The sequence below is a fragment of the Oxyura jamaicensis genome, chromosome 2 (genome assembly GCF_011077185.1).
Source record: "Oxyura jamaicensis isolate SHBP4307 breed ruddy duck chromosome 2, BPBGC_Ojam_1.0, whole genome shotgun sequence".
Classification (NCBI taxonomy): domain Eukaryota; kingdom Metazoa; phylum Chordata; class Aves; order Anseriformes; family Anatidae; genus Oxyura; species Oxyura jamaicensis.
Genome location: NC_048894.1, coordinates 24682897 through 24709411, shown reverse-complemented (window position 1 = coordinate 24709411; position 26515 = coordinate 24682897). Strand labels below are relative to the sequence as shown.

General features: G+C 38.1%; 1 protein-coding gene across 3 annotated transcripts in view; it reads left to right on the top strand.

Moving 5' to 3' along the window:
• Window positions 1–26515, top strand: part of CDK6 (cyclin dependent kinase 6) — a 136767-nt gene that overhangs the window by 102539 nt on the left and 7713 nt on the right. For 2 of the 3 annotated variants that reach the window (XM_035318726.1, XM_035318727.1), the window contains exon 6: window positions 23505–23555. In XM_035318726.1, the coding sequence (XP_035174617.1) occupies window positions 23505–23555 (51 nt within the window). Of the gene's footprint in view, window positions 1–22948; window positions 22972–23504; window positions 23556–26515 lie in introns of all 3 variants that reach the window. The other variant, XM_035318728.1, reaches the window with a different exon arrangement.

The window sequence follows — 26515 nt, the reverse complement described above, 5'->3', positions numbered from 1 at the left end:
TCTTTCTGAATGGGAATCTCCCTTAGCTCTTGATAAAGCCCAGATGAGCAAGTTGTATTCCTGTTACACCTGAATCCACATGTAGATAAATAAGGCCTAGAGGGGATGGTGATTGTTTTCAGTAAAGCTGCATTCTGGAAAGAATTTAGCATGAGGAAGGCAAGTCCCAGTGTTCAGCAGTCTTCTTGCTCTGGAGTTGTTGCATTAGCCCATCAGTTGTTTGCTCGCAGTCCTCCTCCTCTCTTGGCATATTTGAGATCTTCAAAGTCACCATAAAGAGTTGATTCCTGGAAACAGAGAAACAGATGTAGGAGTTTTTGTAGAATAAGTAATTTTTCCAGTATGCATGGTAACAGAGACAGTTAATTGTAATAAATAATAATAATGACTTTTCATTTTTTCTGAATCAATTAACCATCAGAACTGTTTTTGCTGTAAAATGTTACAGCTAGATAGAGTTGATTTGTGAATATGAGAGGAATACATGTGCTGTTCTTTCCTTGTGGAAGGACAGTAAAATTGAGGTTGTACTATGTAGGATGTGGAAAGGAGCAACCCCACAAGAACCTTAGCAAGACAGACCTGTTTCAATATTAACCCAATGATATACATTTTGGTTGAGCTTACTGGAAAAAAGTGTGATTGTCTAGCTGATCTCTGTAGAGAAATTCTATATACTATTTTGTAACACCTACACAGTGAGCTCAAAGGATATACATAAAGAAAATGATATGCTGTGTGGTCTAAAATCCAAAATCAATATAATTTACAAGAAGAAGCCATACTACAAGGATCTTGAGAGAAAACTATTTAAAACAGCAGTTTGAAATAAATTTCTGCAATGTGAAGCTCAAAGTACTAATTGGAGTCTTGCAAAAAAAACTTTGGGATTCCACTATTTATTAATGTTAGTATATGGAAAAATCATTTTTCTTGGGCTTCTTGCCTGGTCAAATGGCCTGGGTAGAATTAGTACACTCCACCCTCTACATGTGTGACTCAGAAATGAGGTCAGGAAATGAGAGAAAAGAAGAATGTGGATTTTAGGAGGATCAATTAAGCCCTCTATTGCAATCTTTTAAAGATTTAGTCTTATACCACATGCTGCCAGGTTCACAATGGCATTAGGCCATTGATATTTTTTTTCTGATTTAAGCATCAGAGTCAACAACTTCATTTTAGCATTTGTGAGAAGAATGATACAGGACAAACAGATGAACGTAGAACTTTATTATTTGTTCAAAACACCCATTTTTCTCTCAATTAATTTGTGGTATTCTGACAGATGAGAAATATTACCATATTCAAGCATGACTAAATTATTTTTATTTTTGTGATGTATGAGCCTCAATGACTCTCTAAATCACAAAACCCAACATAGTAAATTAAATTAGGGACAGTTATATTTTCTATTTGTTTACAAATACAAATATTACATTAATGTTACAAAATCAGATATTTTTTTGTGTGGAAATAAGATCTGACTTGAAGCAGATTTTGATAAAACCAGGACTTCTACTATTCCTGCCAAATGCAGGGTCAGTCTGACATTCTCAGTCCTAAATCTGGGAGACTGTCAAAAACTGTAGAAGTCAGGAATCTGCCAAGTCTGTATGTACTATGTTGTTTCATTGGAAACAATATGACTCTCACATACTTCAGTATACAAGTGTGATTTGGAAGACTAATCCAAAGCTTCATTGCTACAATGAACAGCACTGAGTGCTATCTCCATGGACTCTTATACCGGGTTAATGTTGCAATGCTCTGTATGATGTATATTGTCTTTCTGATTTTCTTCATGGATTGCAAAAGAAAGCCCGTGTTACTGTGACCTTGGTAGCAATAAACTGTAAAATTTTGCAAACTCTATGGATTATTTCCAAAAGATTGAATAAATGGAACAGCTATTTCTGCTGGAAAATAGTAGTACCCTTGGGTAATCACCCATCTGCATTTCCACCAGTGTTGATAGGATAAGCGTATGACAATGTAGCTAAAGCTCAGAAGCGTATGTTGGTTTGTTGGTTTGACACTTAGACAACCTTTTCTTCTTACTGTTTTACTTGTTTCCTTCTTTCTCCACTCTATTTTGCTTCCTCTTTGAAAGTTTTTAAAGCTCTTATTTTTAAGAAATGTTCTGAGACTGCTCTAGGCCTTTTCATATCACAGATATTTCACTGAAACTGATTTGGAAATAAAACACTATAAAGCATCACAAAGTGTATCAGAATGCCATTTAAGCCAAGCAAACATTCAAAAGTGCAAACACTTTCTAACTAGAATTTTTTACTAGAATTTACTAGAATACATTTTTTGTAGGTAGTTGCAAACGCAGTCAGGGTTCTGTACTCTCCCACAAGTATGGGAGAGCAGTGAGCTCTGCGTGAACTGTCTGGTGTCCCTACGTTCCTGATTACTACGTCCCTAAATGGAAGACACCTCATTTAATTTCAACCACACTTAATCCAAACCAGTTTAAGACAAATGTTAGAAAGATAACTTTTTATAAAAACTAGATACAAAATATACAAAAACATATATATATATATATGAATGCATAGACATATATAAATAGATAAATAAATAAATAAATCTCTGTCTAGCTACACCCAGAGTAAATGTGAACATTTCTCTCATCGTGGCTTATTCATCTAGCCAAATGACACTTCTCAGTTGAGAAGCAGGGTCCTGAAATCTGAGGTTTGTATAAAGTCACAGCTATATTTAAAACTTGCACTTTGTCATTATGGTGCAGATCTGTGGGCTTTTGCACTTTCATGTGTACATACTAGTGTCTTAGCCCATCAGAGTTTGCGGGCATGAAGAATGGGCACGTGAATGCACAAAGACTATATCCTGAAACCCAGCTGCTGATGAGAGCAGCCCCAAATAAAACCTTACTTGCAAGTTTCTTTAAATGGTAGTTTCAGGTTTTTTAATCTCATGTCTTGTCAAGTAGATTGCAGTCACTTATAGCCATATTTGGGTGGACTGTCCTTAGCTAACAAAAGTGTAAATGTATTAGTCACAGCCGCTCCTTTTGGATGATTTAAAAGCTAAGGTGCATTGATAATAATAACCAGTAAGGAAACGTGTGGTGTGCCTTTGTGTGCTACAGTGCCACAGAATCCCTCACCAATACAGCTGGCAGGGCTGACAGCATCCTTTGGCACAATGGGAAGATTGGCACATTTCATGTCTTGTCTCAGTCCAAACAGTACTGAGCCATTTGCATTAATCTCACATACATGTTTCTAGAAAGTAATATGTTTAGATAAAAATAAGGATTAGTTATAAAAGGATTTCACTATGAAACTGAGCATTTTCCTGGCCACTAGGAAAGGGCCTTGTACTTCCTACTCAGCGGACAACTCATTAGTGAGTAATGCAAACATGGGAGTAGGCATTCACTTCTGTCTGGACACACAAAACTCTTCCAGCTGGCTCAGGGACCGTGGGCAGCTCCAAAGCAGGAAGCTATGACCAGCGTTTTAGGGAAGGGCAGGACTGTCTCTCTCCTTGCTTGGATTAGGTAGTACTTAATCAAGGTGTGATAGGGAAAGGGAGGAAGACATGAATCTGAATCTGGGTGAAACAACCTAGTTCTTTAGTGCACCCATACATGCCCAGTCTTCAAAATGACAATCCTACGCAGGATTGAAATCACATGGACTAGGGTGTTAGTATGTGTGTATTTGGAGTAATGAGTCAAATATCTATATAGTAATTCCAGCTAGGTAAATGTAACTATAACATTGCATGAACAACCAAATTTGCCTTTATTTGTAGTTAATATAGACTAAAAATCATCAGAATAAAAAAAAAAAAAAAAATCACAACAACAACAAAGAGGTTTCTGTAGCCCATGTAGTTATGTTCATAGCCAGCCAAGCTGAAGAAGTCTCACATATGAGAGTGAACAGTGTTGTGAATGCATGTGCAATCTTCAGTAATATTATTACAGGTATCAATTTAAACCCAAAACTTGAAAGACCTTCCTGTCCCCAAAAAAAATTCCTGCTCCCCAAACCAAAATTAAAACAGTATTATCTCAGTTCCCCTTGCTTCATCCAGCTGAGAGGGAAATTGATTCCATGCACATGGACTTCTTACTGAAACCATTCAAGCACCAGTTCCATGGTGTTTTAATGAGCCTGCTGTTGGAAAGTTCATCAGTCCCAGAATTTCGTAAGCCACAAGATTGGCACAAATAGTATGAGGTTATTATTTATTCATTTTTAAATATTAAATCATGCTTTTAGCAGTTGTCTCATTTTTTCAGCCTACTCCACCAGCTCCTAATATATGTGAGACAGGCATTGCATTGCCAACTATGTCTGAAAATTGTGGCAGTGGATAAAAGATGTGAGTCTACTAAAATACCTACAATGGTACAAGTTCCCTGGTGGGACCAAGCAGACATAGGAAAAGAAGCTATAAGCATAGAAGTCATCCCAAGTAGATGAGCTGCATCTTTGTATACAGAAAAGCCATGAGTCCAGGACTTTGTTGCTCATGATAATGTGATATGGTCAGTCTACAGCCTCATCTTGTGATCATGCTGTGATATGAGCACTGGATTTGGGACCTACAGGCTCCCTTTAATTATAAACAAAACATTTAACTGGCTTTAAAAAGCTAGCAATGCATTCATATTCATTCTTAGATAATTTTTTTTTTTTTTACTGTATGGAATAGTTATAAAGAATCTTTCAAACTAAATGTAGTAGCTCTTTATTCTGCTTTCCAAACAAGCCATAGGTTATTAGTAGAATTTGAAATGCAGCCATCAGATCCATTGCGTGTACTTCTCCTGTGTTGAATCCAGAACCAAATACTGTGATAGCTCTGTGGAAGAAGGTGGGTCCCCACCTGCCCCTAGCCTCCATAACTACTTGTGAGCAACTAAAGAGCAGTCAGCTCTGCAACTGTTTTAGAGCATTAAGTTTTGTGGAATAAATATGGTTAAGTGGTTTCAGAAAAAAAAAAAAAAAAAAAAAAAAAAAAAAAAAAAAACAGCTGAGTGTAATGGGAACACCTGTTTTTGAGCTCTCTCCATAAACTGAAGCTGGAAAGGAAAGTTAGAGCTTCTATTACTGAGAGAAAAGAAAAACTCTTTTAGATGGATCATGTGGTAAAGTCTTGGCTTCAATGAAATCATTGTTGAAATGAACCCTGACTTCAAAGAGGATTGTAACCTCTCTAAAAACAATTCAGTAGGACCAAGTGGCACAAAGAGTGTCAGAGCTAATCTCTGTTAATGTGTACAGTACAGCACTTAAGTACTTAGCCAGAGTGATCACTCTGCAAGATGGTGTTGCAAACTGGCAAGGAGAGGGCATTGCATGGGTTGTCCTGGCTTCCACACTTTGCTCTTCCTGCAGTGATCATGTACAAGCTTTCACTAGTCTTGCCTGTGAAATAAACCTTGATAGGTGACTCCCAGGGACTGTGAGACTTTCATTCTAAATAAGGGTTGCAACGTGGGAGATGTGAGGAACTGTCAGTTGAACAGCTGAGGTTGGAATTCACAGTGTCTCCACTATGGTCTTTGTGAGACTGCATAGCAGAAGCAGAGGAGTGTGTTCAAGCTAAATTTGTAAGAATTTAAACTATTTTGTTAGCATGATAATCAATATCTGTCTGCCAAAAGATGGCCAAGACAAAAAGTAATTTTAGAAGAAATCCTGCCATCAATATGTGAGCTACTGTATGCATGTCCTTACCCATAAGAGGAGGTAGGTGTTCCCACTTGTTTCAGGGGATAACTAAGTGATAACACATAACAGAGCTTACATGTTTTCTGGTGCTTTGAATGGAACAGGTAGCTTTTAACTCATAAGAAATCTGCACTCCAGTTCATCCTTTAGGCTGTTCTTCTAACTAGCATCAATTTAATCATGCACTCATTTGGTCTGAATTAGCTGTTCCTACAGGTGCTAATCTCTCACAGACATAGCCCTTTAAGGTTGCATTTTGAAAAAATGAGGTATACATCTGGCAACAGATGTTCAACAGCAGAGCCACAGTTTCTGAGCTGTTTAAGCATGTTCTTCATCAGGAGAAAGAAGAAGTAGAGAGGACAGTGAGCTTGAGAAAAGTGGTTCATAGAAATTCTGCTATTGCAGAGAACTGCTTAGAAATTTGCAGTGCAGGGTCCTCTACTTTAAACATATTCCAGATTAGTCATTCCATGTGATTAGCTGCTTTGCTCTTGGATGGTCTTGAGGAACAGACAATGAATCTGTAACTTTATAAATGCATGCCGGCTGGAGGACTTATATATGTTATGACACCCTCATTTCAAGGTAGGTTGGTTTGGCAAGGACCCGAAGGGAAAATCAGCATATTGATATAACACACCATAGAGGAAACTCTCTCTCAAACTGGAATCAGTGGATAAACTTAGACTGATATACGTAGGGTAGAAAATCACAGGAAAAAATTATCAGTTTATCTGACTGATAGTAGTGAAGGCTTCGGTGTTGTTTTACCTCTCTGCCCATGCAACAATAACACTGTGAACAAAGCCTGGAAATAGATATATTTATGTATCAATACTATCATGTCAGAATTTGTGAAGGTCTATGACATGGTTTTGTCTCATTTCAGATGCCTTTTAATTTTTGTCAGTGGTTTTCCTGTGCTTCAGCATATCTGATCACTTAGTCCTCACTGTTTTTAAGTAGACACCATAGCTATGCAACAATAGCAATATTTCATTTTGCCTCCTAGGTCCTGTATTTCTCCATGTCATAAAGCTCCTACTTTTTTCAGGTCTTAGTTTAACCAGTCCTTTTTGTGCTCTGTTTTTGTTTTCAACACATTTCAGAAATGCCTTTCAAAACCAGAGCGAAAAAAGATCTGTAAGATATTTTCAAATCTTCTTTATGTGGAAGAAGGAAGAGAGAAGTGGAGGGATCAGAAAATAAATCCATGAAAGAAAAGGAAAAATAAAAAATAAAAATAAAAAAATAAAATAAAATAAAATAAAATAAAGGAAAGACAGAATGAAAATACCTGAATATCTGGGAGGGAAGGAAAAACAAAACCAATACAGTAGGCAAAAAGCACCTGAGTAAATACAACTATGAATGCTGTTTACAACTCAGGGTTTGCCTAAAAACTGGCAAACTTCTTAAATGTGGCTTGAGAGAGAAGTGTTCACTTTATCATGCAGTAATTTTAAACACAGACTTTGCAATCATATTATCAGGTGTTTTCCAGTAGACCTTAAACCAACATATCTAGTGGACCAAGAGCTCAAAAGTGTAATCATCCACTTGTCTGCTTGCTCACAGTTAGATTTTGGTAGGAGCAAAATTCAAACAACTCTTTTTTATTTTTTCATTTTTGTCTCTATTTTAACAAGCAAAGGTGGATTTTGCAGCTTAGAACTCTAAAAGCTGAAGAGCTTGATTTGCAGCTTTTGAACCAAGGTACTGTACAGTTCTGGCCTGAGTTTGTTTTTGCCATTTTTGGAAATTATCTTGTTTTGTTACAAGAATGATTTAAGTTGCAAGTGCCATTAAAGTTCACCACACTCCAGACCAACTGTACTGGGAGAAGGTTTATTCCTTGGAAAGATCTTGTCAGCATTCAAAATTCTGTGCTTTGCATTTTTCCTCCTTTATTCTTCTGCCATTCATGTGCATATGGGTGTGTGGGAGGCTGATGGTTTTTCCAAACCAGACGTAATAAAATTGGATTTTTTCTTCCTCCCCAGATAGGTGGCCAGCCTATTACAGACATATTTTTCAAGCATTTCTTAAATTGAATGGACCCAAGCCACAATTTAGCTTAGTGACCTTAGTGATCTGGCGGAACAACAATGACATTTTGCTTCAGACTTTACTAACAAAGGAGGGCAGAAGACTGTACTTGTTCATGTTATTCCAGTTTTCTGATAAGCAGGATTGTTTTCTCTTTAATCCTAACTCCGCGGCAGAATTCCCCTTGGCTTTGGGCAGAGGACAAATGCACAATAATGTAGTGAAGGGCAAATAGAATAATACCTCTAATTATCAAGTACAAAATAGATACAAGTTTCCAAGACAGCATCACCCCATTAAAAATAAAATACCTCCTTGTTTTTCAGCTCACATTTTTCCGTCAAGCCTTTTCTAGCTGATATCTTTCTAAGTGTCTACGGTTGGGCTGATTGATAGCCGTTAGTCAAATCCAGTAACTGTATGGGTCTGTGGTTGGAGATGAGTGGTAAGTGAGTGCGAGCCCATTCACTTGTGGTTTTCCTTCTACTTTCCAGCCATGCCAGACTTTCAGTCAGAGGAATAGATCTGTTGGTAAGGGAAACCGTTGGTAAACCATAGAAACCAAAAACTGTCACTGCCCACGACAAAAAAACAGAAGGGAGCCCTGAGGCAGGGGTAAGAAGACCTGGGGGAGCTGTGTTAGCTGACTGAGTTTAGTCTGACTTAAGCACAGGTGTGGGCCAGGCCCAGGCCAGGGCTGGGTGCTGCAAGGTGGCAGCCGGTGGCCACGCGCGGCCCAGGCCCAGCCAGAGCTCATGAGAGAGCTCCCATCTGCAAAGCTTCCACGTGCAGGTGGCAAGGTACTCATCTGAAAGCCTTCTGAACGTATCATCCTTAAAAAAATGCATATTCCTTAGAGGGGTGGCATTTTGGTCTGTGACGATCTGAACTAGCCTGACCAGAGGTCAAGGGAAAAGAGCTTGTGGCTAGGAGAAAGACCACAACATGTCAGTCATGATGTAGATATTTGGAAGCTCTTGGTATTAACATTGTGGCATTTGTAATGGTATTTGTAATGTAGTTTGTATTTGGAAAAATGTAATTTTGCATTTGGAAATAAGGCTGGCAGTAAAACCACCTGCCTCCCGCATGGCGTTGTGCTGGGAGGTCAATGAGTGGGTGCACCTCCTCGGTGCACTCTGGAGCATCACAAAGATGAGTTCATTCCCAGGATAAGCCAGGGCATCCCCAGCTGCAGGTGGCTTTCAGCAGTTCCTCCACCAGCTAGAGAAGAGGGTATGGAACAGAGCAACGTTACCCGTGCCCCTTCCTCTCGGCCCCGGAGAGGGACAGCCAGCTGTACACAGCCCAAAGACTTTGCTTTTGAAAGGGTCTCCTGGCTCTTACACACAGCTTCCCTCTTCAGGAACTTGGCTGCAAGAGGCTTTGCTTTTTGCCTAGAGTTTGGCTGGGGGAAGCTCTGTGTACTTCTGTTTGACTCGTAATAGAACTAAACATTGTTTTTATTTACTTTTCTCTTTCATAAGAAAATGGCTACAAAAAGGTATTTAAACTCCAAGTGGGTGTACAGTATCCTTTCCTGGACACTGGTGCATGTGAGAGAGGGAGAGATAAAGACTAGATGTTAACTGTGGGTCTTGTTGCTGAGCTCCGAAGTGTGGATTTTTTCCAAATTGAGTGTCTAGTCAGAAATCCTGATCTGGCCAGCTTTACTGAATTTTCTATATTTGACTGTCCACAAAGGAAGTCTAATAGTTAGCTACTATCGGTCAGTTGTAAAAACAGCATGTAATGATTGAAAAGTATGTAGGAGAAATCTGTCTTGAATTTGTGTCTTTTCATTTGAAAAGCTTAGCACTAGCACTTCTCCATATGTAGGTGCTCACCAAAGCTGTTAGACATCTTAAAAAGAAAAAGATGGAGAAGTGGAAAGTACACATAAAGGAACAGACAAAGCAGGATTTTAAAAACACCTACCGACAATAGAGCAAAACGTAACAGCTTTCTGAAACTTTGTACTATTCTGTACCAAGTAAATAATAGGCTGTGAGAGGAGAGCTCTAAACGTCAAAAGAAAGCAAGAGGAAATGTGATATTTAGATTTCTGAAAGATCATTTCTCCAAGGTAATGGCAGTGCCCAGAGGCAGCTCCCTGCTGCTGCCTTTGTGGAGACGCTTACCTACGCCACAAGAGTCAGACCACTGCAGAGGACTTGCCAGCTGGTCTGGGAGTCTGTGCTTTGGCTGTGGTTGCAGATGTCAAAGACCTAGAAAGAGGCCTAATCTGGGGAGGAAGGGAGGTGGACATGGCCTCTGCTGCATGTGCACATTGAATTGTCCCAGGACAGCACACATGGCACCCACAGGTAGCTGGAGCCACCTCCGCCAACAGTCCTTGGGTCCTGCTGTTGGCTGTGTACTAAAAAACAGAGAAAGGACATGGCAGGATACAGCTCACACTTGTTCCTGTCCTGTCTTCTTCTGAAGCCACAGTTTGTCTTGTGATATCACTACATGTGTTGTTGCCTTCCTTCTCAATTTTGTTTGCACAATGCCTGTGGCAGTGCCATCGCATTGGCCTGCATACTCTGCTTCACATGCCAACATGCTGTCCATATACAAGTAAGTCCACACAAGACTCAACCACCGTGGTGCACTGACTCTGCTAGAGACTGCCAGGATTCAACAAGTCAAGAGCTCTTGATGTCAACATGTGACATGCCTGGCTGCCCTTTTGTGCTGGCTGCATGCTTCATTTTGCAGTCTTTGAGGAAACAAACAGCAGTCTGGCTATGCGTGGTCAAACCATATGACTTCTTCCAGAAACTGATGCATAATATGCTCTGCTTTCCTTTTATAGATGTCCGGAATGCATACTGTCCAGAAGCAACTCTAAGACAGTCTCTGATGCAGTATTTCTTCTTTTACTCAAATATTCTCCATAGCTTCTCTCATAACATATCCAGGTTTGTCAGTAATAAGTGCTTTTGGAATACAGTAATTTGTCAAATGGGAGTTTCATCCAAGGGATTACTTCATTTCCACTGATTTATTCTACTGGGCTAGAATAAATTGGCACAAAGATTCAGTTACTATTGATTGTGACCGAGTCTGAATCAGTTAAATGACCTGAAGTTAAATGACCTATTCAGCTATATCACCCAGAATTTGACCAACTATTGTGAATTATCAGATCATTTTTATTAGATTACATCCATGAAACAGGTTTTCTTTTTATGTCAGTACAGCATACACACCAGTCAATACAACTGAATGATTTTTAAAGTGCTCTTCATGTCCAAATAATTGGAGTTTAAGCTTTCAGCATCTAAAGAAGTACACATAGCGTGAGAGATTTTTCAGTAATGTTGCTATCTGTAACTGTTAAATTAAGCCTAATTGGCAGTGATGAATCATACTCAGCTGCTGTAAGACTGAAGATACTTGTTTACAACTAGATCACACCAAATCATTAGAAATTGTAGAGTATATTTACAAAGTCTGGTCTCTATCCAAGCTGCATATCCTTCACACTGAGGCAAAGAGGAAGGCATGCTTGCTTCTTTTCTGATTTAGCATCAGTTTTCCTTTTCTGGAAAGTAATTGCAAAAAGAGAGGTACATGTTGCTGATTTCCTAGATCTTTTAAGTGTTTGATGGAGAGGGCTCTTTGCTGGAAAGTGAGAGTGGAGTTTAAAGAGAATCCAGACAATTTAGTAAACTCTATTTTTGGTGAACTCTCCAGCCAAAACTGTATAAAAAGCAAGGCATAAAATGGTTTACTGTGGAAGGAGGCTTTTCCTCCATTACTCACATACATCAGAAGAGGATTCTGGTTTTTGAATTTTGAGCAAATCAGCACTTCTTAAAGAGTTAAAATTCGTGTCTGAGCTTCCGTTGCCTTTTTCCAGTGCTCTCAGCAGCTCCCAGTATTTTTATAAATTACTTTTCAGAAATGATAGGCAACTCCATCTGGATCTTGGGGAACTCCTAGCAGAGGACATGAAAGTGGTGAATAACCTACTGATATGAGGACTGAAAAGTTCAAGACTTGGGGTAGCTCAAGCAGATATGGGTGTTCAGTACTGCTCAGAGACTAAGCAGTAATCATTAATTTTGTAAAGATAGAATTTTATGCTATTCCTGTTAAAATAATGTCAAAAACCAATGGAGCTTTGCCAGTGGCAACACAGAAGCAAAGCAGTGTCTCAGTAAAGACAAAGCAGTAGCTCAAGAGATAACAGCATAAAAATTGTCTCAAGATTCATCTGGGATACTTTGAAACACAAACAAACCTACAGTGTGATGTACTTGTGTCTCATTTACTTGTGTAAATGCTACTATTGCATAGGAGAGGGTGGCATCTAAACAGTGTTCTCACCAGGAAGTACATTTTAATTTTTTCTGTTTTATATAAGAAATTAGCTTACTCTTTCTTCTGGTTGGGATTCAAGTAAGAAAGAAAGATTTCATTTGAAATCACTAATAGAGGAATAGTACAAATTACAGCAGGGGTCTCGACAGATGACCTCAGATTACCATGCACTGTCATGAGGCAGTAAATGAAAGCTCACAGCTTCTCCAGCCTGAGTAGGAGAGTGTATTTTATGGAACAAAGTATTACTCAGGGCAAAATTATACCTAGTTTAACTGGCCCTTGAAAATTGTACAAATTCTCCCTGTATGGTTGCTATACATTCTTTCTACATTTAATGCTTATCTCGTTTTTCAGCAGGCGTTTATTAATTCACTGTAAGTAAGCACATCTGCTAAAAATTAAAATATTTTTCCACACCATCCTTCTAATCCACTTTCATGTCTTTTGATGCTCAGTCTCTGCAGCTGGAGGAAAAAAAAAAAAATCTGAAGTTGAAATTTCACCTCTGCTCACACAGTAGTTTACTGCTCAGCGCTGAAAGTGTTTTTCCTGCCTTTCTTGTCTGAAGGATTGTAATCCCCTTTCAGAGATTCTTCTGGCCAAGAGTGTTTTATTACACTTGAAGGTGATGAGAGATATGGGGGTGGGGGGTAGTTCTTCTGATGTTTCAGGATTATCTGAAAAATTAGAGAGGCTTAGTGCAACAGGTGCCATTAACACCTAATACGGGGGCAACAAAAGTGATCATAGATCAAAAAGTGTACTCGCTGCCACACAGCAGCGGCTCCAGCCCAGCTGGAGAGAAAGCCCAATGGTTTGCCTCTTAGCTTGTACTGCTTTCCCAGAGAAAAATACCCTATTTCTTGGATTTTATTCTGTATTGAGAATTTCATGTTCTCGATTGCATAAAACATTAATGTTTCACTTCAAATATGGAAACCTGATATCTAATAGATCTCTTTTCTGAAGCCCCAAAGAGTGCCTCTGTTACCTCATTGTGTCACCTTTGCCACTGTGCTGCTAACGATGACAGCAAAGATTTTGTCTTCCAGGCTTTTATCCTGGTGCTTTTCTAGTTTACTCTTCCCAGCTCTACAATAAATACATAAATAGGAATTAGTCTAGTAATTTAGTCAAATAGATGTACCATTTTATGTGCAACTCATAAAGGTGGAACTAAAGCATCACTTACACTGGTGTCCTTTTTCATGATTTTACATTACATATTTAGAGTATAAGCTCTTCTATCCATAGGGTGTCTTTAGACTACGAAGCTCTTTGCTTACCAACACTGAGAAAGAAATGAAAGCCTGGAAAACCTGGGAAGACATGCTTGGATGTTAATTTGCTAATTATCTTTGGGTGGACTGAATGGCAATATACCTGTTCCTTTTGCATTAACTTTCTTCTTTGATATAGAAAAACCAGGGGTAGGTAGGAGTTGGCTTCCCTGTAGGAGTTGACTTTCCTCATGCAATAATTGTGCAATGATTTTCAGCTGATACAAGAATAATACTGTTAGACATTGGGTACAAAGAGTTTATTGCATGAGAAATTGACCTAATGGCTCAAAATCTTTTAGTTTAAAGGTTTACTGGGAAAGCAATCTGAAAATATTTTCAGATTGTGAAAGAGGAATTGTATTTTAATTAGGGCCTCAGACTTGAAAATCTATTACATAACCCCTTGATTAAAACTAATTCCAGCGTTAGAAGCACTCTCAGAGTAAAGTCCATTTTAAAAGGTTTTTTTATACCAGTAAATACAGTGAATGCTAACTGCCAAGCTTTCCAGAATCATCTGAACATTCGCAGAAAAGTCGTGAAACTATAAAAAATTAATTCTATATCTCCGAAAATTCTGATTTGAGTGGATTTCCACAATGAAATTTCATACAGCAATAGATATTTCATGTAGGAGACTGCTTTTATTTTATTTGCATAAGTGATGAAGATGAGGAACAGACTTAAAACTATTGCTTACCTTGGGGTAGGTCCTTGGCTGTGATATAGATATTTTAAAAATACTACTTTAAAATACAGCATTAAGGAGCACCTTCACACTCTGACTAAATTGTGTCACTTTGGAATGCTGTCTGCTAGATTTTTAAGTGAGAAGTAAATTCTGAACTTAATGAAAGCAGTGGTGGAAAATAGCTCTGGCCTTCTCTGGAAGGAGGATTGAGATCTTTTCAAGGAAAATATGGGTAAATTTGTTCACAGGCGTAAACCTCTGGAACTGAGGGTTGTCTAGAGCTCTGCAAACACATGCTGCCTGTTCACAGCATTCTGCACAAAGTTTTGCACCATTGCTTATGTGAGTGAAGTGGAGAGGAAAGAGCTCTCGGCTCCTATCCATCCACGCAGGATAGCCTTTATCTAACCCATGGTTCAGCTACTGCCCTCCAGCTCTAAAACTCATGTGCACAAGAGTGAAGAGGCACAGCAGTTTTAGAGTGTGCAAGTTTGAAAAGGGGATATGAAATACATTCAACAGAGAGGATACAAAAAAAAAGCAAATACGTGAAATACGTGTTCATGGGAAGAGCATGAGTGGGTAGTATTTTTCATACCCATAGTTCTTCCTGAAGGCTATTAAAATGCAGAAGCCTGCAGTTTGGTTGTACAATTAAACTTGAAACAGCTGACTGGCTAGATAGATGTAATTTAACTGTTAATAAATGTAATTAATAGCCTTATAGATAGATATTTGTATTGATAAATGTAATTAATAGATGTAATTTAACAGTGGTGGGGTGAGTGTTTAACACACAAATGGTTAATTCATATTGCCGATGGAAGTGTCAGTACAAACAAGACGAATGCTTCTTTTTGCACTCTGAGCAAAGACCACACATTTTTTGCCGTTCCCTTTCTCCAAGGCCAGTTGTGTGCATATTTCTAGATCTTGCTTCAAATGTTGGGACAGTTTTCAAAATGCCACTGTTCTATGATGCTCACTGAGCTGAGATAACTGCTCAGTTATAAACCCTGATGAAATAACCTACAAATCTTCTGGAGAAGCAAAATGTCCACAGATAAGAGAGTTGTGACGTATGTGCTTAGGGAATAAGTGAAGGACGTTCAACCTATCAAGGCTCTTCCATTAAAAAAAAAAAAAAAAAAAAAATGTTACAGGAGGGACGCTGAAACAGTACTGAAGCAGTTCTGCCCAGGAACAAATGGGATCTGCCCATGACTATATAATGACTGAAGATAATATCTACGCTAGCCTTTCTTATTTATTTATTTTAATCAGGCATGCTTTATCCTTCTGTTGAAACTCCATCTTTTTCTAACAAGATGCTGTGAAACCAGAGCATACTTACCCTGATCCTGGGGTCATTGATGTCCACGGTAAAGCTCCCTTTTAAGCCAGTGGGTGGGGACAAGGCCCTCCTTTCTGCTCCAAGGCCACCTGGAACTTTGTAAGGCAACACTTACACAGAAAACATCAAGCCAATGTTAAGCCCCCAGAGTAGGATCTTCCTTTGCCCAGTTCCTAAAGGAGCTTTGAAAATGCTTAAATTTTCTCTTATTTAAGCTCTTTATCTTTCTCTTTGCTGTATTTTTAATCAACAACTGAATCTATGCAGCAGGCTGATCCTGCTTTGGTCATAAAGCTGTAGACTGTGGCTCTGTTTGGTTTCCCTCTTACTAATGTTTTCCTTTCAGTTATACATTCAAAGGGAACGGGTATGTCTGCCTGCAAACTTCTTGTGAATCGAACCCCTTTACAATCATGGCTTTTACCAGGCTGCCAACCTGTGTGTTAAAAATGCTCAGAAAATCCAACATCTTCGTGTAATGCAAACATTTGTGGTAAAACCATGCAAACTTCTCATAATGAAAACCCACACCAGGGAATGGTGATCTGGTTAGCAATCTTAACCCAAAAATGCATTGCCAAAATGATACCAGATCTTTTTTAGTGTGTTTTCTCTCACTAGCAACATTATTTCCTATTTTTCCTTTTTACCTTCTTTTGGACATCAATGGCTTGTAGCTTTAGACCTCTACATGGCTCTTGTCCTGGAGGCTCACTGAACTGAGTCTTTTCCTTGCTGGCTTGTATCTGCAAGTTCAGAAAGCAACTTGCTTTCTCTGCTTCTTAGGAAGTAGACTGTATGTGCATTCAAGGGTCAGAATATTGCCTTTATTTTTAGAATTCATTGCTTCATTTTAAATAGGAATGGGGAGCACAGTCAACACATTACAGCACTGGAAGTTTGCAGCACCTTTTCAGAAACTGCCTGTTTTCCTTTTTCTGCCATTGCCTATTGAGTAATACTCAAAAAGTTAATGAGAAACTTCAGAGAAAATAGTCATTATTGCAGTTCTGTTGATGCTTTAGATGTGATTCTAACAATAGTTTAATACTGATACAACCCAAATGATCTTAGAGATGTTACTCATGATTATGGTACTATCCTACTTAAAGAATGATAAATTTCAAGTAAAAATGTTGGCTATTTAATTGATAAACTTAAGATGTCTGATCCATTTTTTGTCAGATTCTACCTGAACAGTATTTTCTCAGTCTTAATGTGTATCCATGTCATCTTTATTTTTATATGTAGGAGAAGTTTCTTAAGTTTCAAGTTTTAAGCAATTTGTGATCAAGTCCCACACAAAGTAACTTCTTCCTATGCAGTGTTTGACACCCACCCACACAGATATATTATTAAAGGGAAAGGAGAGGGAGAAGTACAAAAAATGTTACATTTAAAATGAGAACTCTGAATTACACAACAGCTGAGGCAAGTCACTTGTGACTGGAAGTGGGTAACTGTCCAGAGCATGCAATGTTGTCAGCTGTGCCCTGTTTTCAGAATAAAGTTTTGTACCATACCATATTCATGAAACCTATTGGAAAGGTCATCTTTCAATAGGGATATATGTATTTTCCTTATGTCTTGCTTTAGTTTTTCTTTCATACCTGCAGTACACACTTGTCCAGGGGGTCTATCAAAGAGAACCAGTGGTGGGAACAAGAGTGAAGAATCAGCTCAGCAATAATCCCTCTGAATAAAGGTTTCCACAGGACAGTCCAGATCATGTTATTTCTAGCCATCTAGACATCTAGTCATCATCATTCTAGCTTTAGGTCTTACTTGTTTTTAATTCTAAAATTGAAAAATATTTTCTTCATAACAAGTAACTAAGAATCTGATAAAATTATTTGTCAGCTATTCACATTTTGTAATAAAAACAAAAAGGAAAATGAAAAAGAAAAAGAAGAATAAAAGAAAGAAAAAATCAAAAAAAATAAAAATAAAACAGAAATAGAGGAAAAAAGAAGAAGCAAAAGAAAGAAGAAGAAAAATAGAAAAAAAAAAAAGGAAAAAAGGAAAAAAAAGAAGCAGCAGAAGAAAAAAAAAAAAAAAAAAAAAAAAACTTTAAATATATCTCTGAGTCACAGACTATGTAGCTTGGCTGGTTTCCCACGGCATGATCCAGGATTCCTTGGCAAATGTTTCTTGGCTTTAGCTTTTTAGTTTCTTCACCGTCACCTTGTTGCTCTTATTATACACACAGGCATACAAACTCCTAAACTTAATTACTACAACTTTTCCAACTTCAGAAATTCCCTGTGCCACTGTCATGCGCTGCTGCTATAATCCTTCCCCTTGTATTTTTCTTTCCACTATGTCAAATTACCATGGTCTTTCTTTCAGCAGCTTCCACAGCTTGTCTCTCTAATGCCTTCAAAGCGGCAGCTACCTGTTCTGAAATTGCTGCTCTTCTTCCCAGCACTTGTTGCTGCCTTTTCAGCCTTACTTGCCCAAAAAGTAAGATGTGCGTCTCCCATCCATGATGCTCTTTTGATTTTAGGGAGTTCTTTTATGACTTCATTTGGTGTATCTGGATTGTCAATATACAGACTTTTCACCATAGATATTGTACACCACGCTTTTATTGTTCACCACACTGAGCTAATGGACTAGCAGACAGAATCCAGATAGATATTTTGGAAGTTATTTCTTACGTATCTTGTTCTTACATATCTAGCCTTGGAGGCAATTGTATTGGCAAGAGCAGAATTGCCATAATAGTTCTGTAATGTTTTGGTTAGAAAAAAATAATTTCTTGACTGCTTTTTTCCCCTCCTCAATACTATTTTTCTTTATGTGAGCTTTCTCCCGCATGTCCATTTTATTGTATTTTAATCACTCAGTATCAGAAATTGAAAAACAGTTTCCAATCAGAATTTCACAAATTGACTTAAAATGTCAGCCACTGACAAGAAACCTGCAGAACTATTTTCCTGTGCCTCAATGCATGTATTCTTATAGTTATATTTTTATATTTTTAGCTTGTAGCTGCACTACAGCGTAGGCTAGAGCAGCATTTAGCAACACCTTTAGTTCCAATCTCTATGAAAATTCTAACTTTTCTTACACTAAGTTACAGACTGTCTTTGCTTTGTGGTCCACAGGCTGAAAGTAAAGCCTGGAAGTAATGTGGTCAGTTTAAAGTTAAACCTCATTTATCTCTGGGGTGTCATTGCATTGTCATTGTATACAATACTTTTAGAATTGCTTTGGCATGTTAGCAGAGTTGCACCAGGGAGAATTTTTTCACAGAGACTTGCTTAGCAAATGTTTATATCTCAGTTTTTACTGAGTAGCACAGACATGAAACACAGTGTCTATAAAATAAAGCACTCAGCCTTTCAGGCACCCATATCCTGTTCAGAAAGATAGAATAATCAGTGAAGGTGAAAATCAGCATGAAACAACATTAACTGAGTATATTCCTTTGGAAGAGAGAAAAGAGCATAAAGTTGGTGAATGGTGAAATCTAATTTGTTTAGCTAAATATAAGTATGAGAGCCTTTCAGCCAAAGGATTAGTGGTGTAAGTCCTTCTAAACTATAAGCAGATGCTAACATGTTGAGGATTTGTGGGGTTTTACATTGCAACCTTATGTCATGATCCGTACTTTTATTTTTGTGTTATCACAGAATTACAGAATAGTTGAGGTTGGAAGGGACCTCTTAGAGGCCATCTGGCCCAAGCCTCTGTTCAAGCAGGGACACCTAGAACAGGGTGCCCAGGCCCATGTCCAGGTGGCTTTTGAAGATCTCCAATAAAGAAGACTCCACAGCCTCTCTGAGCAACCCATGCCAGGGTTTTGTATTCTACACAGTAAAGACGTGCTTCCTGATGTTCAGGCGGAACCTCTTGTGTTTCAGCTTGTGTCCATTGCTTCTTGTCCTGTTGCTGGACACCATGAAAAAAGCCTGGCTCTGTCCTCTTTAAACCCTCCCTTCAGGTATTTGTGTACACTGGTGAGATCCCCCTGAGCCTCCTCTTCTCCAGGATGAACAGTCCCAGCTCTCCCAGCCTTTACTCATAAGAGAGGTGCTCCAGCCCCTTCATCATCTTTGTGGGCCTCCCATGGACTCTCTCCAGTACTTCCTTGTCTCTCTTGTACTGGGGAGTCCAGAACTGGACCAAGCACTCCTGCATCTCACCATGAACAGAGAGTAAGGATCTCCTCCCTTGACCCACTTACAACAGTCCTCCTAGTGCAGCCCAGCAGTTTAATCCTTCTTTATGTTGGACTATGATATAAAAAGGTAGATAGATTTATCCTCTGAAAACAGTCACAATGCAGAGTCAGAGCTAATATCAATTTAATTGTGTGGGTGCACGTTCCTTCTGTGTCCTTCTCAGGATCTTGTTCTGTTATAGCTCCTAGCTCTCGAACAGAAATGCTCATTGACACATTTATTTTATCAAGATAGGATCATATGATGTCTCCAACTCATCTTCACATCTGTAGGCTAAGAGCACTCCGGTCCCAGATTAGAAATGAAAAGATTTTTCCTCCAGTCAATGGACAGCTTGTTTTGAGAGGCACTGGATAAAGGTCTAGCTCCAAGGAGCTAGAGAAGGGCTGGTCAAATAAGACAGAAACCTGCAGATGCCCTGAAACGTTTCCCTCCCCACTTCTCCTTCCCCACACCCCCCCAAAAAAAAAAAAAAAAAAAAAAAAAAAAATCTGCAACCAACAAAAATAGAAAATTAGGAGACCATGACAGCCTTTGAGACTTCTTGAGCTAACAGGGAAATTAAATCTGCTTTTTGGTGCAGCGTATTTTTTCTATCCCATATTCTTCCTTGTTCAATTGTATTTTTTTGTAATAGCAATGGTGTTGCAGCCCTCAGAGCATGGATTTTGAAGTAAGCAAAATCAGGGAAGGTTGAGAGGATCAAGGAACCACACAGAAGCCAAGTGTATTCCCATGTATAGCCCTTTCCTCCACTGGAAATTAAAATATCCCTCTTTCCTAGATACACATACACAGATTTTAGGAGTTCATTGAAGTTGGAGGACAAACACAGCTGCTGTCACAGGAGACAGAGCCAGGTCCATGCCTTTCTCTAGTAATAAAGAAGGAATTCTACAAAATCAATCTTTCAAAGTGTAACCAGTCCTACACAGATTATCATCACAGAGAGGAGAATATATCCCCAAGTAAGGACTTCTGGATTCAGCTTGCATAAATAAACCTCAGGCAGTGAGTGGGTGAGTGAGTCAAGTGAAAGACACAAAGAACAAAGGTGAGATTTTACATTTCTGTGGCTGCTGGGTATGCTCCCAGTTCAGTGGTACTGGGAGAGCTACCATCCACCTTTAAGAACAGCATTAAAAAATATCAGCTTGAGATGGAACTTCCCATACATGGTGTACTGGACTTGCAGTGCTGGCGAGTCACTAGTAAAGACTAACTAGTGCCAAAATGCGAGATGAGTTCTTCATGCAGCTGCTGATTAAGTGGATCTACTTCCCCAATCATCTGTCCAATATTCCAATTGAACTGCCAGCCAAAATTCATGAGGCAAATTTCATTACATTAGTGGTGCCAAGCCTAGAGTTAGCATTCTGTTGTAGTCATGATGGTGGGATGGATAGGAGTCTGAAAGATGAATTAATAACGCTTCATTATGATGAAATATCAAAGTATGTTGGAAGGTCACCTTGTGTTGTATAATTATATATTCAAAAGAATTTAAATTCTTTCTTCAGCCCTCAGTGAATCTGAGACAGCAGCAGCGATGGGAAAAACCTCTTTTAAAAATCCCAAGAATCATACTTGTTTTGGCATGACACTGCCTAAGGTGATTTGCGAACAAAGCTGACTTTGCCAAGCTTTCACATTAACACAAGGTTCAGCATATATTTTAAGACATTAAATGTGCTTTCCATTTGCATGGATAGGATTAGTTGATTGTGTACATTTTGTTAGTTTAAAGGGCCGCTATATTCTAATGCTACAGCTGAAATGAATTTCTCAGAGTAACTAAGACTGTATATTCATAATTTTAAGAAGCCATTCAAAAAAACTTCTAAGGTTGTCATATTTCCTGACTTTGGAAGATATGGCATGTGTATCTGCTGCCACAAACAATACTCAGATTATAGCTACTGACCATCCTGAAAATCAGGCTAAAAACTGATAACAGAAGTAGATGCTCATATCTGAAAAGTTTCTTTTTTTCCTTTTTTTCCTTTTTTTCTTTTTTTTCCTTTTTTCCTTTTTTTCATTTTCTTTTCTTTTCTTTTTTCTTTTTCTGTAGAAGTCAGTATTGCCAAGTACCTTGAAGCTTATAAAGTACAGAAGCCTCTAAATATGAGCTGAAACAGTCTTGTCAAAGAGGCTGCTGTTAGTAAATATCATGTATATCTGAGAAGCAGTGTCTGCCATTATTTATCATTTATTCAGTCATAATAAATAAAGCCCTTGAACAGGCTACCACATTTTAGCCCACCAGTTTAAAGCTGATGTCATATGGTTTCAAATTGGTCTTGATGAAATTGTCCTCTCAGTGTCCCTGCCTGAAGCAGCTTACAGTGGAAGTTGATAGGACATGACCTGGATGGCAGCAAACATGGAGGCAAAATGCATATTTAGTTCTTCAGCGTGTGTTCCAGCTATTGCTTTGCTTTTTGTCTTGGTGGCACAGATTTCCGCAGACATTACTATGTCTAACTGAGACCTGTCACTGTTCACTGGGTCTGCTTGGTATATTTGGTGTTGACCCATAAGTAAGCAGTGACATGAAGCTCTACTGTCCGTGTGAGTACTTCTTGTTGTCCCATTGTAGATGGGAGAGGTCTTCTCTTGTAAAGTGTGAGATCTCTGGTTATCACAGCCTTTAAGGACCTTTTTCAGAAAGAAGAAGAGGAGTGTGCAGAGAGAGGCAGGAGAATTGACCTTTCTTCAGAATCAAAGCCTGAGAGTGAAAACTTGGGCATGTGCACTGTCTGTCAAGTCCTCATGGCTCCATTGACTAGTTTGGGAAACTGTAACCGTAATTTACAGCTTGCACTGTACTCCAAAAGAGAGGTGTATCCTGACTACCAGTTGACCCAAGTTAATATTGCAGCATGTCTGGATTGCATTTCTTGGAGTAATCTACCGTGTCTGACCACATCTTCTTGAATGAAAATGGTAAGCAGCATCTGGGACCTGTTCTTCACAGGTGTCCTTAGTCTTGACTAGATCCTTAACCAGCCACCAGTAGCTGCTGGAATCTCTTGGGAGGTCAGACATAAAATTGCACTGTTCATCACACCTTACTGTACTCCAGGCAAAGAAAGCAATACAGCCGTATAGCCATACAAATCTGAATTTCATATTTTAGGCACTAGGGGGTGATTGTATTTTGTAAATTAAAAGACTAAACATATTTTATATTGCACTTTGAGAAGAAGACATGTACCACTCTCTGAAAGCATTTTTAGTCACTGTGTTTTCTGAAAACTTTTGGATATTCCACCTATTAATTTATGTCTTTCCTGAATATATCTTTATTTATGCAGCAGAAGTATTCCTCTCCCTCAAGGTAAATTCTGTATCGTTTCACATGCCATTCTTTACAGATCTTCATAAACGCATTTTCATTTATTTGACCCTTTAAACTTAGGAGTACATTTTTGATACACGAGAAATTTAATTTTGAATTTATACCATAATAATACATCTTTATTTTTATTATGTTTTAATGAATTGCATGACATTCACTCTGTTTTTGTCTCTTGAAACAGCTCTTTAAGTATGTTCTTTATAATCAAAAATATTTTGTTAATGATATAATTCAAAGGATAGTACTAGCCGAGAGAAACTTATTTCATTCACATTAAAGGACACAAATTCTCAAAAGTAGCATATTCAAAAATATGTTTCATCTGTCATGTTTTTTATCAATTTTAGTAGGAACTTGAAAGGTACACTTACAGACTGGATAAACCATGAAGGCAAAAGAAGTGAGGTCTCAGAAAAATAACGTTTTCACGCTATGTTGGCAGTGTCAATGGCAAATATAAATTTAGATTAATTAAAACAAGCCGTATCCTAAAAATATTTCTTTCTTTTCAGACCACTCTTCCGTGGAAATTCAGATGTTGATCAGCTAGGAAAAATCTTTGAGTAAGTAATATCTAGTTGCATTATGTCAATATCTGTTTAATATTGAAACACTGTGAGGTTTTTGACATGTTTTTAATGCAATAATGTGTCTAGAACAAAGTATTCCTAGAACATGTTTCCTATTGCTACCCTATGCAACCTGATATTTCCGTGCATTCTGTGTTAGAGTGGGAGGAGGAAGCAACATGGAATATAGTTCTGCAGAACTAACAGCCATCATCAGGAAGTTATGAGAAACTTCTGTTTTGGGCTTTTTAAATCTCTTAAACATATTGTGCATATACTATTCATGGATTTTCCCAAAGTTAGATTCAAGAGATTCTCTTCACTTATAACAAAAAATGCAGAATTTTAATTTTTCAGTAATTTCTTTGTAGATTTCGGAAAATAGCATTAGAATCCTTTAAGATTGTAATTAAACTGAAATGCTGAAAATGTTTACCAACCACTTTTTCATGGAAAAGCCTTCTATGCATAAGAAATAAGAAAGTAGCTGTTAAAAAATATTGCATGTTAAAATGTTTAACAGTCAAGATAACTGTGAGAACAGATGGATTATCAGCATACAATATGTTTTATTGGAGATTTACTAATTAGTTAATTTTTTTATTTTAAAACCATTTTATTTTAATATCATTTATTTTAAAACCATTTTAAAATTCTAGGAGTTTGTGTTTTTCTTCTTCAGATATATAGATATGTTGAGGAGGTGGGGAGGCTATGAAGTCTCTGATGTTTAAGAGAGATTAACTCTCTTCAAAAATATGTTCTTATTAAAAACATAAATAAAAAGACTAATATCACCAATATGTAATTAAGCAGGAATATATCTTTTTTTTTTGTTTCTCATAAAAGCTCTTCAGAGCAAGGAATGTTTCTGAATTTATAAGAACTGTGTAAATTTAAGATCTGATGTACATGGCACGTCATTAGGAAATCAGACCCATGTACAGCTGGTCCCATGCTACAGAATGAGTGCTCATTTGCCTGAGTACCTCTGTCTTCCCTTTTATATGGAGGGGCTGCAGGGATCTAGGGATCTGCATGAAAGCAGAAACAGATAGGGGGAGAGAAAAAAAAAAAAAAAAAAAAAAAAAGGTTGAAACATTACCCTTTTAAACATATTTCAGAGACAAGATAGTAAAATTTCTAGGGAAAAGAGCTTAATTGGAATAAATAATGAATTTCTTTGTTTAGCCATGTTTCCAGTTCGCAAATCATAACAGATCTGCTTCTAAGGATTTTCATTATTTAATATGAGGTTCCTAAATTGCAGGTCTTGATTTCACACAGTTGACTTCCTTTTCCTGCATACCATACCAGTGTATGTGACTCACTTGCGTGGTTAATTTGTCATGCGCTGAATAGCTCTTCCTGCACAATCCAGAAAAATCAGTCCTTAAAGTTTACTTTTTCTTCTTCTGCCAAAGCCACTCTTTTAGTCCTACAAAATTCTGCTTTATTAAATGAAGACGCTTTTGATACATGCAACATATTTTAATAATAATAACAATAATAATAAAGACAGCTGTGGTTTATTTAAAAGATTTTGATTTGTTTATTACATTTAAGGGGAAAAGTCCAAATTAATTGGCATAGGATTAAATGCATAGCTGGTAGCAGCAACCTCCGATGGGATCTTTTCATCCCTAGGGGGCGAGATTACCTGTGCAGAAAAGAATTCATCAAGAAAAGAAAATGCCGTGCTAATTTTAGAGTAAATTCCTTATTACACGTTTACTTAAAGAGAAAGTTTGCTTTTGTTTCTTTTGTGCAATTCTCCTTAAATAGTTCAAAAGTCTCTTGCTTGGGTTTGGGGGTGAGGGGGGGTATGCTAAATAGTGTTTATTTTGTGTTTTCACAGCTGGAGAACCCCCTACAGTTAGGCATAGTTCTTCTTGTAGGAGGATTGTTTCTTTCTACAGTAGTGAGTCATTCTCCAGACTAATTTGGACAGAAAGTAGTTTCAGGATTTTCATGCATGCTGGACTGATGTATTCTTTCAGATAATCGGGCTGTGGTCTACCTTTGTTTTACATGTGCGTTCTGATCTGCGTCAGGTAAAATTCCACTGCGTTTGAGGGTAAATCCCTAGGAGGTGGCCCAAAACAATTTCCTGCTTTTCCAGGACACCGTCAGCGTGTGGGATGTCCTCACAGATTTCAGGGTAAATGCCGCAATGGTGTGAGCAGACTTGTCTCTCATTGTGATCAATGGGAGTGGAAAGTACTCAGCATTTCTCAAGACCAGGCCTGAACCTTTGGCAGGAGGTGAAACTCATCCAAGATACTCCCAAACTTAGTCACTGAAATGGTAGTGCTACCAGACCAGAGTGAGGGCATCTACTCAGACATTCATTATTAAGAGTTTTGAATACTACGTGAGTGTGTAACTAAAAATATCTTTCCTTTCCACTCTTGGTCTTCTCCACCCTACCTGCCTGACAGGCTGCCTCCTCGTTTCTTTTTGTTAGTTTTGCCTGTGCCTGTGCTTATTCTGCCCTCTTCATGCTCTCTCATGCAAACATTAAAAAAATGGGACTAACCAAACACATTTGAATGGCAGGCTAAATGTCACAGTTATTTAAAATATTTAACTCCCCCATCTTCTTACGGTGCTATTTGTGTTACATTTAATACAGGTTTAGATCCTTGAACAGCTAATCACATAGCTTTAACCACTGTGGCCAAGGGCATTGCCCCATACTCCTGACATACCTGTGGTTATTAAAAATAATAATAATAATTTTTCATACAGTTTTAACTTATCTTTTCCCAAGAGCTGTGATGTTTTCTGATGTAGTAAAGTGAAACTGTCTTGAGATTTTAATTGCTTTTCCCTTCTAGTCATGCTGTGTTGTTTTTTTTTAGCTGAGCCAAATTACAATTTAAAACCCATGCAGACATAGGTGTAGTAATGCCACCAAGTTCAGTGAGGTAACCTACGACTTATATCAAAGT